Source organism: Leptonychotes weddellii, chromosome 12 (genome assembly GCF_054177405.1).
Source record: "Leptonychotes weddellii isolate Sample4059 chromosome 12, ASM5417740v2, whole genome shotgun sequence".
Classification (NCBI taxonomy): domain Eukaryota; kingdom Metazoa; phylum Chordata; class Mammalia; order Carnivora; family Phocidae; genus Leptonychotes; species Leptonychotes weddellii.
The window spans coordinates 1,385,230-1,400,142 of NC_138380.1; the positions used below are offsets into that span (position 1 = coordinate 1,385,230).

Genomic DNA, 14,913 nt, shown 5'->3' on the forward strand with positions numbered 1-14,913 from the left:
GGGGCTGCGCGGCGGGCGGGGGCGGGGCTGCGCGGCGGTGGGGGGGTGGGGCTCCCAGTCTGGGTTCCGCTGCCCGCGCCATTCGGACCGTTCTCGCGGAAAGGTGAAATGAAACCCAGAAAACTTGGGATGGAATGAAGACCCTTCAATCCCCCAAAGACGCTTCCAACACTTCCACCTTTAGCTGCGGCCCAGGTTGCTATTTTATTATTTAAAAATCACCTCAAAACTCCCCTGTCTATAAATCTTTATGTAAATATAAACTACTAAAATTAATTATTGGGGAAAACACTATTATCAACATTAGCTTTGATTACACAGGTGTACTAAAATACCCACAAAATGGATTCCACTTCTAAGACTCCGAGGCCTTATTTATTTATTTATTTATTTATTTATTTGACAGAGAGAGAGACACAGCGAGAGCGGGAACACAAGCAGGGGGAGTGGGAGAGGGAGAAGCAGGCTTCCCGCGGAGCAGGGAGCCCGATGCGGGGCTCGAGCCCAGGACCCTGGGATCACGACCTGAGCCGAAGGCAGACGCTTAACGACTGAGCCACCCAGGCGCCCCCCCCCCGCCCCGAGGCCATATTTAAAATAAGCTCTGGCATGCCTAATTCTTTCTCAGTTTAAAAGCAAACTTACTTGCTGTTTCCGGTCTCTGTAGCCTCGTATAAATGACTGTATAATTATTGCATTTTTCAATCTTCGTCTTTCCTCCTGCAGAATGGAAGGAGGGAGGTACAATGGGTCATAGGGAAATGACGTTTAGCTAGCAAAGACTTAAGAAAAAAACATTACAGAATTTACATACCACAAAATTCACTTTTAAGTGTACCATTCACCAATTTTTAAAATATTCAAAATTCAAGTATCACCATGATCTAATTTTAGAATACTTTCATCACCCACTCCAAAACCCCCTGTACCCATTAGCACTCATTCCTCAACCCCTGCCCTGGCTCCCCCATCCCCAGCAACCACTAATCAAATCTCTGTCTGTGTGGGAATGCCTATTCTGGACATGTCTTATAATGGAATCATATAATATGTGGCCTTTTCTGTCTGACTTTTTTTACTTGGCACAATATTTTCAAGGTTCATCCATGTTCTATCACGTATCAATACTATACTACTTTTTATGGCCAATTAATATTTCACTGTATGGATGTCTCACATTTTGTTTATCCACTTACTACCTGATAGACATTTGGGCTGTTTCCACTTTGGGCTATTATGAATAATGCTGCTGTGGACATTCACATAAAAGTTTTGTGTGGACACAGGTTTTCATTTCTCTTGGGTGTATGCCTAGGAGTGAAATTAACATTTGAGGAATGGCCAGACTGTTTTCCAAAATGGCTACACCATTTCACAATCCCACCAGCATAGTAAGACTTATAATAACAATTTTAGCTTTAAATATAAAAAGAATACAGACAACCCAAACATCGATTTTAAAAGCCACTTTTCTTATCTCAAAGCAGAAAACTCCAGTTTTGATTAAGGCTGTCTTTAAAATTTTCAGTGACCCAGCAAAAATATTTATTCTTCACATCATCGTAACCAATGCAGCTCCTACTGTTTGAAAGCCTACTATGTGCCGGCCCTAAGAGAGACATTGCACAATCATCTTAGACAACTACTACTCCCCATTTTATGATGCAGAAGCTGAAATTTCCATGAAGATAAAGTGATGCTGGAAGACGTAAGAGAGTCAGAATTCAAAGCCAAGTGTGACACGAAAACCTGTACTCATCCTACCACATGACATTGTTTTATGTCTTCTATGAATGCCACCTGCCAGGCTTGAAATGCACATGCGCACACACACAATCCTAGGATGGCAGAACACCAATCAGGTCACCCAAGTGTACTTCCTGAGCTTCAAGTGGTTACAGCAAAGGAACCCCTGAGCTTAAACCTAGTTTGCCAATCTATTCATTACTACGATGATTCTAAGAGCCCTTCATTAAAAACCCATATATGGTCCCATGAGTTTTCAAAGCATTTATTTTTATTCATTCAGTTGTTCACTAAGGAGGAAATCTTGGTAGCATTCTAGCCTTCTGGCTGGGACAGGGACCTTTAGAGTCCCAAAACTGGAGTTTAAACATTATCTTTAATAACCCATAATTATGTTCATGAAATTAAAAGACAAGAGAACTGGGAAATAAATGAAACAATCAAAGAAGATTCTAGAACTGAAATAAAATCTGAAATTCAGCATTCAATGGATATATGTAACAATTAGACACTGGTAAAGAGATAATCTGTAAATTAGAAGTTAGGTCAGAAGAAAATATCCAAACCAAAGTAGAAATACTCAAAAGGATAAATATACAGAAGAGTATAGGAGACATATGTGACACAAGGCAAAGGTCAAATATGTACATAACTTGAGTCCAAGAAGAGGAGAGGAAGAATGGAGCAGAAACACTACTCAAGAGATGAAGGCTGAGAATTTTCCAGAAAAGATGAAAGACACCAACCAATAAATATTTCTTGTTTGAGCAGTCATTTTCAACTGACAGCAATTTTACCACCCAGGGGACATTTGTTAATTTCTGGAGATATTCTTGGTTATCTCAACTGGAGGGAGGGAGTGCTGTGGCATCTAGTGGGTAGAGTAGAGGCCATGGATGCTGCTAACCACCCTTCCATGTACAGGATAAGCCCCTACAACAAAGAATTATCTGGTTCAAAATGTCAACAGAGCTGAGGTTGAGAAACCCTGCCTAAAACCCTTTGTATTTGCTGCTTCCTTCACCAAGAATGCTCTTCCTCCAGCTTTCCATAAGGCAGCTTCTTTTTCATTCTTCAGTTATCAGCTCAACTCTAACCAGCTCAGAGAGTCCTTCCCTGAACACCATTCCCCATCACTATCACCCTACTCCACTGCCTTTATGGCACTTATCACCGGCTCACATCTGTGCTCTAGAACCCAGCAAGAACATTATCTGTCTTATTCACTATCTATATACCCAGCAAGCAGCACAGTACCTGGAATATATCAAGCTCTCAATTAATATTTGTTAAAGGAACAAATGATTTATTAGAAAACAAAACAAAACAAAAATCTGGAAAAGTAGGCCATAAAATACCATAATTGCTGATTAATCAACAAAATAAAGCCATTTTGAGAAATTGTCACCAGAGAGATGAAATGTAAAATAAAGAATATATTAAACAAACAAAAATAAATAAATAAAATAAAGAATAAAACAACTGTCACTAGCTCCATTCGTTTATTTATCTTCTTCACAAATAGTTAAGATATTTGCCTAAACAGTGAGTTTTCTTCTTTTGCTTGGCAAAACATGAACATGATATACTAAGTCTGTCTAGATCTTCTGGAAACCGTTATCATAAGCAAGCAAGTGAACTTTGTAAAAGCCTGTCCCCCCTCCCCCCCTATTCTGGAAACTGCCCTTTTAGTCCATCTTTTTCCACACTGGTTCCAGAATAAATTACTTATTATAAAATCCAAAAAATCCAGAAATGCTTCTGAAGTTTAATATACATAAAAATATATATGTTATGTCACAAAAAACATACATATATCTATACACCTGTATGACAGTAAAGCCAAGACTTATTTAAATGCTATGGAAAAATGCTTATTTAAAGAGACTATTACAAAACTGTTTTTACCTCTCTCTTTCTTCTTTCTTCCTGAGTACGATGTAAAAGAGAAGCCTTTTCTTCCTAAACACAAAAAGAGAAAAGATAAAGAAGGCTAATTTCAAATTCTAAAATACTCTCAAACAAAAATTATACAATGTCTTGACCAAAAAAGGATTCTAAAGATCATACAAACATTCTGACTTAATGAGAAATCTGAGGCACAAGAGGTTAAAGAGCCCCCCGCCAGATCACAGACCTAATTAAAGTTAGTATTTCAGTAGTTTTCTAAGAATAAAATCTGATTTCTTTACACACACAAGAGAGTTCAAGTAAAACTGGGAATATCTGAATAATATCAGTGCATTATATCAATGTCAATATCCTGGTTGTGATTATCATACTACAGTTTTGCAAAATATAACCCCCCCAGGGGAAATCAGGCAATGTGAACAAGGGATCTTTCTGTATTATTTCTAACAGCTGCACATAAGCCTATAATTACCTCAATAAAATTTTGATTTTTTATGAATTCATTTTGATGAATTTTTGATGAAACAAAATTCAGTATTGTTACTGAATTTCAAAAAATTCTCTTTTCATCATAAAACTAAATTTTGAACAAAATTACTGGTATGTAGAAGGAACCAAAGTAATAAATGGGAAACTTAAACATTTCAAATGAAATAAGAATACTTAAAGATAACCCTCCTTCCCCCAGAACTGTTCAAGTCTATAGTGTATGGGCATTTTATTTTTATAAATGTAATCCAAAAGAAAATTAACAGTCCAAGACATTATATATGAATCATTATAAAAATGAATACACAGATCTCTTAACAAAAACAAACACAACATCAAAAGAGTGTCAGAAGGCAAGTAATTAAGCCAATTTAAAATTATACATTGGTATGTGAATAAACAGTGTGCAGAATGAAAAGTTTCTCACTGACAAAATTTTTTTTTTTTTTTTAAAGATTTTATTTATTTATTTGAGACAGAGAGAATGAGAGACAGAGAGCATGAGAGGGAGGAGGGTCAGAGGGAGAAGCAGACTCCCTGCCAAGCAAGGAACCCGATGCGGGACTCGATCCTGGGACTCCAGGATCATGACCTGAGCCGAAGGCAGTCGCCCAACCAACTGAGCCACCCAGGCACCCTCTCACTGACAAAATTTAAAGCCAAAGAAATAAATCCGGGGCACCTGGCTGGCTCAGTCAATGGAGCATGCAACTCTTAATCTCGGGGTCATGAGTTTGAGCCCCACATTGGGCACAGAGCTTACTTAAAAAAAAGAAAGGAAAAGAAATCCTCCAAATATTTCCCACTACAAATAATCTCATTTCTTGAATTTCAAATAAAAAGCCTTTATCACATGACCAAGGTCAGAAAAATATTTTCTTTTAAATTTTAATTAAAAGGAGAAGGGGGAATGGAAAATTTAAAGTAAAAAGTGCAAAGGTATGATGGTCAGAATTCGGGAAAGCTTCTAGATAAAAATTTCTAGCCAGTATCCTTATTTATGAATAGAACTGGTATGTTTGTGTCTATACTTTCCTTTCCTTCTATCTCCATTTGATCAGATTTAATATATGTCCATTATTTGGTTAGAGCTAAAAAGCTAAGATTACTTAAAATAATATACACTGTTACAACTATGAAAAAATACACTTAAGTTTGAAATTAGGGTGGGGGGATGGGGTAACTGGGGGATGGGCATTAAGGAGGCCACGTGATGTGATGAGCACTGGTTTGTTATATGCAAGTGATAAGTTATTGAACACTACACCTAAAACTAATGATGTACTGTCTATGTTGGCTAAGTGAATAAAAAAAATTTCTCTGAAATTCAACAAACCAACATTTTACCTTAAAAACATGGTACATGCTGGCAAAACAGCCATTACACTTACTTCCACACACAGATAAGCTCCTAGTCCTCGCTAATCTAAAAGCCGCACAGGCTCAAGTACCTCATTTTCCCTGACCGCACTGTTGCTTTCATCTGCTTCAACATCTGGCACGTGTAGGTATTCAACACATACTTACGAAATGACTGAACGAACATTTCCTTTAAGTCAAACACGGCAGTCTAAAGGATGGCATAACCGTAACAGTTGAAAAGCACTTTGGATACCTGCAACACAGTACTTAGGTTGCAATATTTTAAAAATCAAAATAGGTACTCAGGATCAAAAAGCACACTTAGAGTCTAACTGAATACTGGAATTTCTTAGAAATTCTATTTTAAGTTTGAAGCTCATGGTATGGGAGGAGCCACGAAAGCACAAGGGGCAATGCTGGATGTGCTGAGGGTGAATATTCTTAACTTTTGATTACTTGTAAATCCAAATCCCTGGACACAGGACATCATACAAATGTGAAGGTCAATATGCACCTGTGCTCAAGGGCTGTAACGTTTCCTACTTAAAAGACAAATTCATTTCAAAAAAATAAAGTATAGCAAGCCAATACAAAATAATGGATACACGCACACACACACCCGATATGTAATTTCAACAATAAAATCGTATTTTTGAAAATGCTAATAAGGCCTTTCAAAGCGTACTCATGCCCCTTAAATACTCTGCAGACAAAAGAAAATGGTCTACAGGGAGAGGTGACCAATCCCCTACGTCCAGTCGGACACACTTCAAAGCCGACTGAACGGGAGCACCATCTACCGCCAACATGGACTCGTCTGCACCCGTCTACTGTGCCCTAGCAGAGGAAGACAGCAGAGGAGGCCACGTGTGCCACACACAGAAAACTAACAGGGACTGAAGGCTTCTGTCCACCCACTAAGCAACATTCTAAGCCCTTGGCTTTGGTTAATTCACGTATTCCTCAAAACTAGCCTATGAGGGAAGTACTATTATTTTTCCTGTTTACAGATGAGGAAAGTGAGGTTTGAAAGTGGTAGATACAGGATCTGAACTCAGATGGCCTAGAGCTTAAAACCCACTAAGCAGTATGCTATTTACTTTGAAAAAGAACATTATTATTTTACATTTTGGGAGATTTAAACAATTCTTTGTCTTCATTATACATGAGTAATCTGAAAGATATATCAGAAAGGAAGGGAGAGGGAGGCCACAGAAAAAAAAGTTTTGATCTTCAAAATTTGACAAGAAAACATGGGGAGCAGGTGGTGTTGAGAACCACGGGACACAGAATGTCTAGAAAAGGCAAACTAAGCAATCAAAAAGATCAGGACAAAAAGGCTACCATGAAAAGTCAGCCCAGCACAGAGAGAAAAGTGTGACAAGAGTGCATAATCGATGTCTATACATGATGTAAATTATCAATATGCAGCCCCTAAACATGTAACCAAATTCCAGATCAGAACCAGAGCCTCTTGTATGTTCCCCATCTTGAAGAATGTATCCATTCAAAAAGCATTCAAATGAGGCACAGGGGGTGCATTTATCCATTCAACAAATATTTAGTGAATCACGTATCATGCCAGGCACTAGAGATTTTAAAAGTAAGTGAGGCATTTGCTCCCAAGGAGTTCATAGTCTGGTGGGAGAGAAAAGAAGCTTGTTTACTGAGTACACACCTGGTACCAGAGTTCTGGACACCAGCGGGAAAGCCTGACCGGGACAGACCCAGCCTTTGCCCCCCGTGCAGAGGCATGCACCGGGCATAAGCGTGGGGACAGGAGACCTATTCTGCCTCCGCGACAAGAGAACGCTCAGAAGAAAAGGTAAATTTGAAAGGCAACTAGGAAGGACATGTTCAGCAGGATGACAAGATGGGAAAGCTTCCCAGCAGAGGGGCAGAACACAACGTAGCAGGACCGGGGAGGAACCAGACTCGGCAGCCGTCCGTGGAAGAGTCACGTGGGAACCTGAGAGCTCTACTGCTGGCTGTGGAGCCTGTCTCACAGCAGGATGGATGGGAAGGAGAGGACAATCACTTACAATTCAGTGCCACTGAGAGGTCTGAGGGACTAACAAATGTAAGAATCATCTCTTCTCAATGCTCAGTTATTTAAATTAACCCAATTTATGCAAAACCTATTACATTGTCCTTATTGTCTATTCCATGTTAGCCTCTCTGAGGACCTAATTTGAGAACCACCAATGTGCTCTAAGGGATCAAGTTCAAACACTGCCTTATCACAGGAACATTATGGTCAGAACATTTCCTCCTCTTTCTCCCGACAACTTCTCTTGCACCATCCCCTGATGCTGCCTCAAGTGCATCTCTCCCTCCAACTGTCCTTCAAGCTTCAAATGCCCTGCTTCCGTCTGCCCAATCTGGCTTTCCTTCCCTCTTGACCCCAAAACACACGCGTAGCAAGCACCGCTCATCTTAGGTGAGACTCCACTTAAATGTCCTCTCTCCCATGAGGGAGAAGCTCTCCCTAGAAGACCACAATCTCTCTTACTCCTCCACATGATAAACTGGTGAGTTCACCAATGTAACGAGATTGCCTTGGCACATAAGACGTTCGTGGAAGTGTACTTAGCACATAGGGCTTACAACTCACCGCGCAGAAAATGACTGTGTCATGTGCACTAGTCAAAATCATGGAGGCTACATAGGTCTCCTCTACAAAGACGCTGCCTCCAAAATGTTGCAGGTCACTCTCCAGCACGCCAGCCAGAGTGCTCGTGTGGGTAGGATTATTCTGCAGAAGAGTGCATTTTAGCCTCAGGGCAGAAAATAAGAAAATGAACCTTGAACTGTATCAGCTAAAGCAGCAAGTAATGAATGATCAGAGTAAGAACAGAGAGCGGGTGAGGCCCCTAAGCAGGGAAGAGCAGGCTCTGACGCATGTGCCGTCCGAGCGGAAGCAGCCTTGCAGGGCGCACGCCCGACAGGAAGAGACACCCAGGCTGCTCCCCTGCAAACCAAGCTCAAACCACACAAGCATGGTAATACTAAATATTTAGCAGGGTTTGGATTTCTGTGCCCAACAAAGGCTCTAGGATTTTATCACTTACAGACATAATGGAGTGTCTATTTAAAGAGAAAAACATTTTTTATCTTAGTGCACCTGGAGAGAGGAAAGAGTAAAGGTAACCTTAATTGTATTTGTTTCTCCTTCAATAAATTATAAATTCCTTCAGAATAAGACCTATGTCTTATTCTTCATAGTCCTGATATTTAGCATTGTGCCTAATATAATGATCGAAGGATTAAATTTAGAAAGAATAAAGGTACAACTGGGAAATCTGAAGCTTGAAAGATTTTAAAGTTGAAAAAAAAAAGTCATGATAAATTAAGAGAATAGAATGTAAAATCACTTATCTATTGAGGCTGACATCAGAAAGACCTACATCTTCCTACCAACAGTTAGTGCCACCAAAATCAGAATACTGGCCAGACAAATCAATAATACCAGTGTTCTTTTTTTTTTTTTTTTAAAGATTTTATTTATTTATTTGAGAGAGAGAGAATGAGAGAGAACACATGAGAGGGGGGAGGGTCAGAGGGAGAAGCAGACTCCCTGCCGAGCAGGGAGCCCGACGCGGGACTCGATCCAGGGACTCCAGGATCATGACCTGAGCCGAAGGCAGTCGCTTAACCAACTGAGCCACCCAGGCGCCCAATAATACCAGTGTTCTAAACACCCTCAATAAGTCGACAATTCCAAAAATGTTGTAAGTACTATTACAAATCTCATCAGTACTCCTTACATAATCAGTCACCCTTATAACTGTTGGTTAGCCCAATTCCCAATTCCTCCCAGGAAGAATGACTGCTTAGATGGACAGACCAGCTCCTCCAACCCCAAGGTGCTCTTCACATGCTAAACCCACCTGTAGAGAGAAGTCTTTAAACAGATCCCCAGAGCAAAATCCTGCCTAAGCCAGCAGAGCAATCTATAACATAAGCCTACCGTTAGTTACAGCAGAAACCAGTGGGAATGTGACCACAAAGGTGGGGAAAAGCAACCACATCCTCTCCATATTATGCAGTGACGAGGCACAGAGGATGGAAGGTCAAGGAGGGAACAAGGGAGGACCTCTATCTTGATGCACCTGCAGAGGGAGGAGCGAAGAAAGGGGACTGGGGCATGAAGCCCTCCCCTTCCCCTCCAACTCGACTACCCGCTACACCAATGTCTCAGAGATGCTCCCCCACCACTTTCACAAGGTTCACCATAGCTATACCACTTGGACTGTTAATCACTTAATATTATTCTTCACACGGAGTTTTAGAACTTTCTACTTTGAATTAATTTTAGACAAATTTGCAGAAAGGATACATGAGTTTCCTTATCCCTTCTCTTACTCCACTGCCCCCTCCATAACCAGAATACAATTAGCAAGATCAGGAAATTAACAATGGCATAACATTACTAACTAAACTACAAACTTTATTAGAAATTCACCGATTCTTATACTAATGATCTTTGCCTGTTCTAGGAGCCCATCCAGGATCCAACACTGCATTTAATTACTATTTCTTCCTAATCCACACCAACCTATAACAGTTCCCCCACCTTTGTCTTTTATATTCTGGATTCTGCTCCTCGATTTGGGTTTTTCCAATATTCTCTTATGACTGGAGTGCGGTTATGCAATAATGATAGTAGTGGACTTTAATGTATATGGTAAAACGTATATCTGTGTCTCCATACTTATATAAATGACCAATATATAAATGAGAGAGAAGAAAAATCTCTTCTCACAGAATTCAGTTAATAAATGTAGAAGGAAAGAGGAAAACAATCACCAAACACCTCGCAGTAATAAATGGTGGAGACAACATCTACTGATGTGTGCTAAAATTAGCGGGCAAAAGTTTGAGCAAGAAAAAATAAAAAATAAACACTGAATTACAAGAAAAACCTAATAAATTTATTTATGAAAAGCCCCATCAGAAACTAAGCCCCTCAAAGCAAAAGAACTGTTTATCATCACAATAAAGGGGCATGAGGTGCTATGTAAAGTTTAAGAGGAGGATAAGTTTATAATTTTATTTTTTAATTTTGATATTGGACAACACAGAGAGTACTAACGTGTTTATCATTCATCAGGCAAATGTTATTTAATTGCCTTCTCTGACAGAACTGGATTCTAAAAATGAATTCCTAACCAGAACACCAAGTGTGACTTTGGTTCAACAAACTTTAGTTTCAAGAAAGCCTCCAGGGGCGCCTGGGTAGCTCAGTCGTTAAGCGTCTGCCTTCGGCTCAGGTCAGGATCTCAAGGTCCTGGGATCCAGCCCCGCATCGAGCCCCGCATCGAGCCCCGCATCTGGCTCCCTGCTCAGCGGGAAGCCTGCTTCTCCCTCTCCCACTCCCCCTGCTTGTGTTCCCTCTCTCTCCGTCAAATAAATAAATAAAATCTTTAAAAAAGAAAGAAAGAAAGCCTCCAGGGCCTGATCTTCTGAATGTGTCCTTTTATTTAGTACTATTCTCATGATGATTTTTAAGAAGCGGGTGGGGCTTGCGTCTATCCAGTCACCATGCTCCTGGAGGCCATCACTCCTTAACTTTGTACGTATGGTATTCAAAAGACTTTCTTCAAGGGGCGCCTGGGTGGCTCAGTCGTTAAGCATCTGCCTTCAGCTCAGGTCATGATCCCAGGGTCCTAGGATCGAACCCCGCATCGGGCTCCCTGCTCCGCAGGAAGCCTGCTTCTCCCTCTCCCACTCCCCCTGCTTGTGTTCCCTCTCTTGCTGTCTCTCTCTGTCAAATAAGTAAATAAAATCTTTATAAAAAAAAAAAGATTTTCTTCAAGTTGTTCGCAATTCTTTCTCCCACAATCAAGGTGTACTTCCCATGGCTTCAGGTAAAAAGTTTACTCCACAAAGAACTGACATTCCTCTTGAAGTGACTATCAAGAGACCTTTCTGCTCTCAGTACAGGAAGAAGTGCGTGCTTGTACTTACAGCTCAAATCTTCACAAAGCTAGAGGAGTAAGTCACCTGCCACAGGAGTGATGAACTGACATTCTATCAGGTACTACTCTTAAATACCGGAGATGACCAAGACTGCCTTTTGGATACGAAAGGGTCCAGTTTCTGGGGCTGGAACACACTGGATCAAACCTCCTACTGAACCACCATAGTGTTCTGTACCAACTCTGCTTTTCTCACGACATCACACGTTAAGTCTGTGTTAGTCTGTCATGAAGTCAACAACACATTTTAAAAGATTTCCTCTAATTTATGAGTTAGACAAAAAAGTCTTCATGGACTTGTTTATTCAACTCATAGCTGACAAACAGCAAAAGATGTGCTGATTTCAAAACGTCAGTGAGCTCCTTGGTTTGCAGTGAGCAGCACCAAGTCTGTCTTCCCTGGGAGATTAACAACTGGCCCTAACTGTTTATAAGCAAACAATGAACTCACTCACTGGACAAAGGAATCTCATCAACTATGTTATCTGTTTTGTTACTAATCACCACTTTTAATCATAACTTTTCATGTATTTTGCTAATTAGCAGCTATAGCCTTTGCAATTAAGTATAATATCCCACATGAAGTGTTCTCAGCTTTTCATTTTAACTCACCATCACATTCTGCACTTACTTTCAGGCTATTTAGAAACCTTTCCTGTTTGTTCCCAAAAGTTTAACAGGTTGGGGGTGGTATGCCTTACGGTTTCAAAATAAAGCTTGAGCGTGGTGGTTTCACACTGACATCTGGCTCATAATGGGATAGGTTCACTCTCTCAGCCAGTGCATGAAAAACCATGTTTCAAAAACTTTTTTCTTAAAGATTTTATTTATTTATTTGACAGAGAGAGAGAGCACGAGCATAAGCTGGAGGAGCGGGAGAGGAAGCAGGCTCCCGCTGATCAGGGAGCCGGACCAGGGGCTCGATCCGAGGACTCTGGAATTGTGACCTGAGCTGAAGGCAGATGCTTAACCGAATGAGCCACCTAGGCACCCCTCAAAAATCTTTATCATATTTGTTTGTGTTTCCTATGCAGGCTGTAAATTTACAAGACTAGAAAGCTAGTTCCAGTGGGTCATTAACGTGGTCCTTTTTTAAATTTTTATTTATTTGACAGAGAGAGAGAGAGACAGTGAGAGAGGGAACACAAGCCGGGGGGAGTGGGAGAGGGAGAAGCAGGCCTCCCGCCGAGGAGGGAGCCCGATGCGGGGCTCGATCCCAGGACCCTGGGATCATGACCTGAGCTGAAGGCAGACGCCCAACCAACTGAACCAGCCAGGCGCCCCCGTGGTCCTCATTATAAGTGAAGATATATGATGACAATCATAATTATCCTTAGGTGCCTTAATTTGTAAGACAATCTTTACCTTCAGGCTTTAAAAAGGACACGTTTTCTGTTGTTACAAAACCTAACCCATGCATGTCAGACACAGCAGTCAGGTGGAAAAAATAAAGGCATGATCCTAACTTGCTGTTACCAATACCTACGTGTAGCTCACACTAGCACATAATTAGCAACTTCTGAGAGTGAAATTTCATCATGCTGCTAGAAAAATAAACAAACCTACAACAATGCATAAGGAGAGTCAGTATACAGAAATGCACACTAGCAACACAGACTATATAGAGCCCACATTATATATGCATACATTTCCAAACTGCAACCACTGAATACTGACAGGTCACTGGCAAGCCTAGCTTACCACAAAGCTCCCTAACTCTAATCTCACTATGAGCTAGCATTTCAGAGAAATCACAGGTTTGACACCCTAGTTATATTTTTCTATTGGACACTGAAACAAACACTGCTAAGTTTTTAAAATGTTCCTTCGTACATGCCACCTAAATCATCACACGCTTTGGGACAAACAGTGACCTATACTAATGAGGGTAAAGCATGAATAGACAGGTCAACGTCAGAGGGTCTCCGGGAAGACTCATATGGAAACAGATTCAGCATGTGATAAAGGTGGCATTTCAAATCTATACAGGAAATGTACTGTTCAGTAAATATGATAGGAAAAACTGCATGACCTAAATAAACGACAAAGTATCTCTAGTTTTCACATCAAGAGATCCCCGATTGATGTAAGATGTGTGTGTGTGTATAAAGCACTATAAAAATATGTGAAGATAATATGAGAATTAAAAAACTCCCATGTGGAATAAGAGTTTAAGAAAGATATATCACACATTAAGTCTTGTTACTGTTTGTCATTAGTTATTTAAAAAATAAATTTGAGGACATCAAAGTTAGAACTTTCTACACAGAAAAATATAACACACATTAATAGAATGACAAAATGGGAATAAATATTTGTAACAATGCAAAACCAACTGTTTGTAAAAGCTCTCCAAAATAATTTAAAAAGATCTACAATCATATAGAAAAATTAGCAAAAGCTATATACAGTGCAGAGGGAAATAAAAATCTTTTAAACAGAAGAACTTCATTTTTACTCATTTGAGGAAAAAATGCAATAGAAACAATGAAATAGGCTTTTTGACCTATATGTTTGGCAAAGAAACTCAGCACGCTGTGAGTTATAGAGGACGGCAGCTACTTTCGTTCGCTGATAAGCCGGCCTTAGCAATACAGGAGAATCTATTAAAATTCAAAATGTGCATAGCCTTTGACCTAGCACTTCTAGGAATTTAGCCTATACATATTAAAGGCACATATACAAGGATATGTACTGCAATGTTGCTTAAATTATCAAAAAAGACAGTAAATGGCCATTAAAATACATGACAGCTAACGAAGTTACGGAACATTCATTACACTGAGGATCATCCAGCTTTTTAAAAGAATGCAGTCCGTCCAGCTGCACTGAACTGCAACTATCTCCAAGATGTATTCTCGGGGGTAAGTGCCACTGTCTGTTGAATATGCTCTACAGTGTGCTCAAGTAAGAGAAGGGCACGCCCCTGATGATTCCGTGCGCAGACCAGCCGAGATGACAGGGAAGAACCTGTGAGAGCCTGACGTAGGATCAGGGACCGAGGGACTGAAAGGTGGGGAGACTGTGATCACTTTGCATTGTTATTTCCTACTGCTTGAATTATTATCCATGCCCATGGAATACTTTTTTTTGGTAATAACAAACTATTGAAGCTACGTGAGAACATCAATTTTTAAAAACAGCTCAACATGACCAAGAATAAATCCACAGTGAAGTGGCTGGGAGGAAAAGAATAATAAAGTACCAGTAAAAAGAACATTCAGATTTTGATTCTTAGCAAGTTTTTGGTTCCAATTTATTATACATGTGCTTGAAGACATTCTACCTTCTAAATTCTCCAGGCCTAGAAAAGTTAGGAATTCAAAGGGCAATTGTATACCAGTTTCATAAAACACGCTCATCAAGTGTTTTTGGAATGACTAAGCCTGTTGTTCTTCGGGACGTCTGGGTACATGTTACTTTC

General features: G+C 40.2%; 2 protein-coding genes across 5 annotated transcripts in view; both read right to left on the reverse strand.

Moving 5' to 3' along the window:
• DNAJB6 (DnaJ heat shock protein family (Hsp40) member B6) overlaps positions 1 to 14,913 on the reverse strand; it is a 398,231-nt gene that overhangs the window by 177,251 nt on the left and 206,067 nt on the right. The gene's annotated exons all lie outside the window — the stretch shown is intronic.
• The window catches only part of UBE3C (ubiquitin protein ligase E3C), a 123,968-nt gene that overhangs the window by 96,185 nt on the left and 12,870 nt on the right, over positions 1 to 14,913 (reverse strand). Inside the window, exons 2-3 of the mRNA XM_081800882.1 lie at positions 3,655 to 3,708; positions 650 to 720 (exon numbers count right to left, since the gene is read on the reverse strand). Coding sequence (XP_081657008.1) covers positions 650 to 720; positions 3,655 to 3,708 — 125 coding nt within the window. The remainder of the gene's footprint in view (positions 1 to 649; positions 721 to 3,654; positions 3,709 to 14,913) is intronic.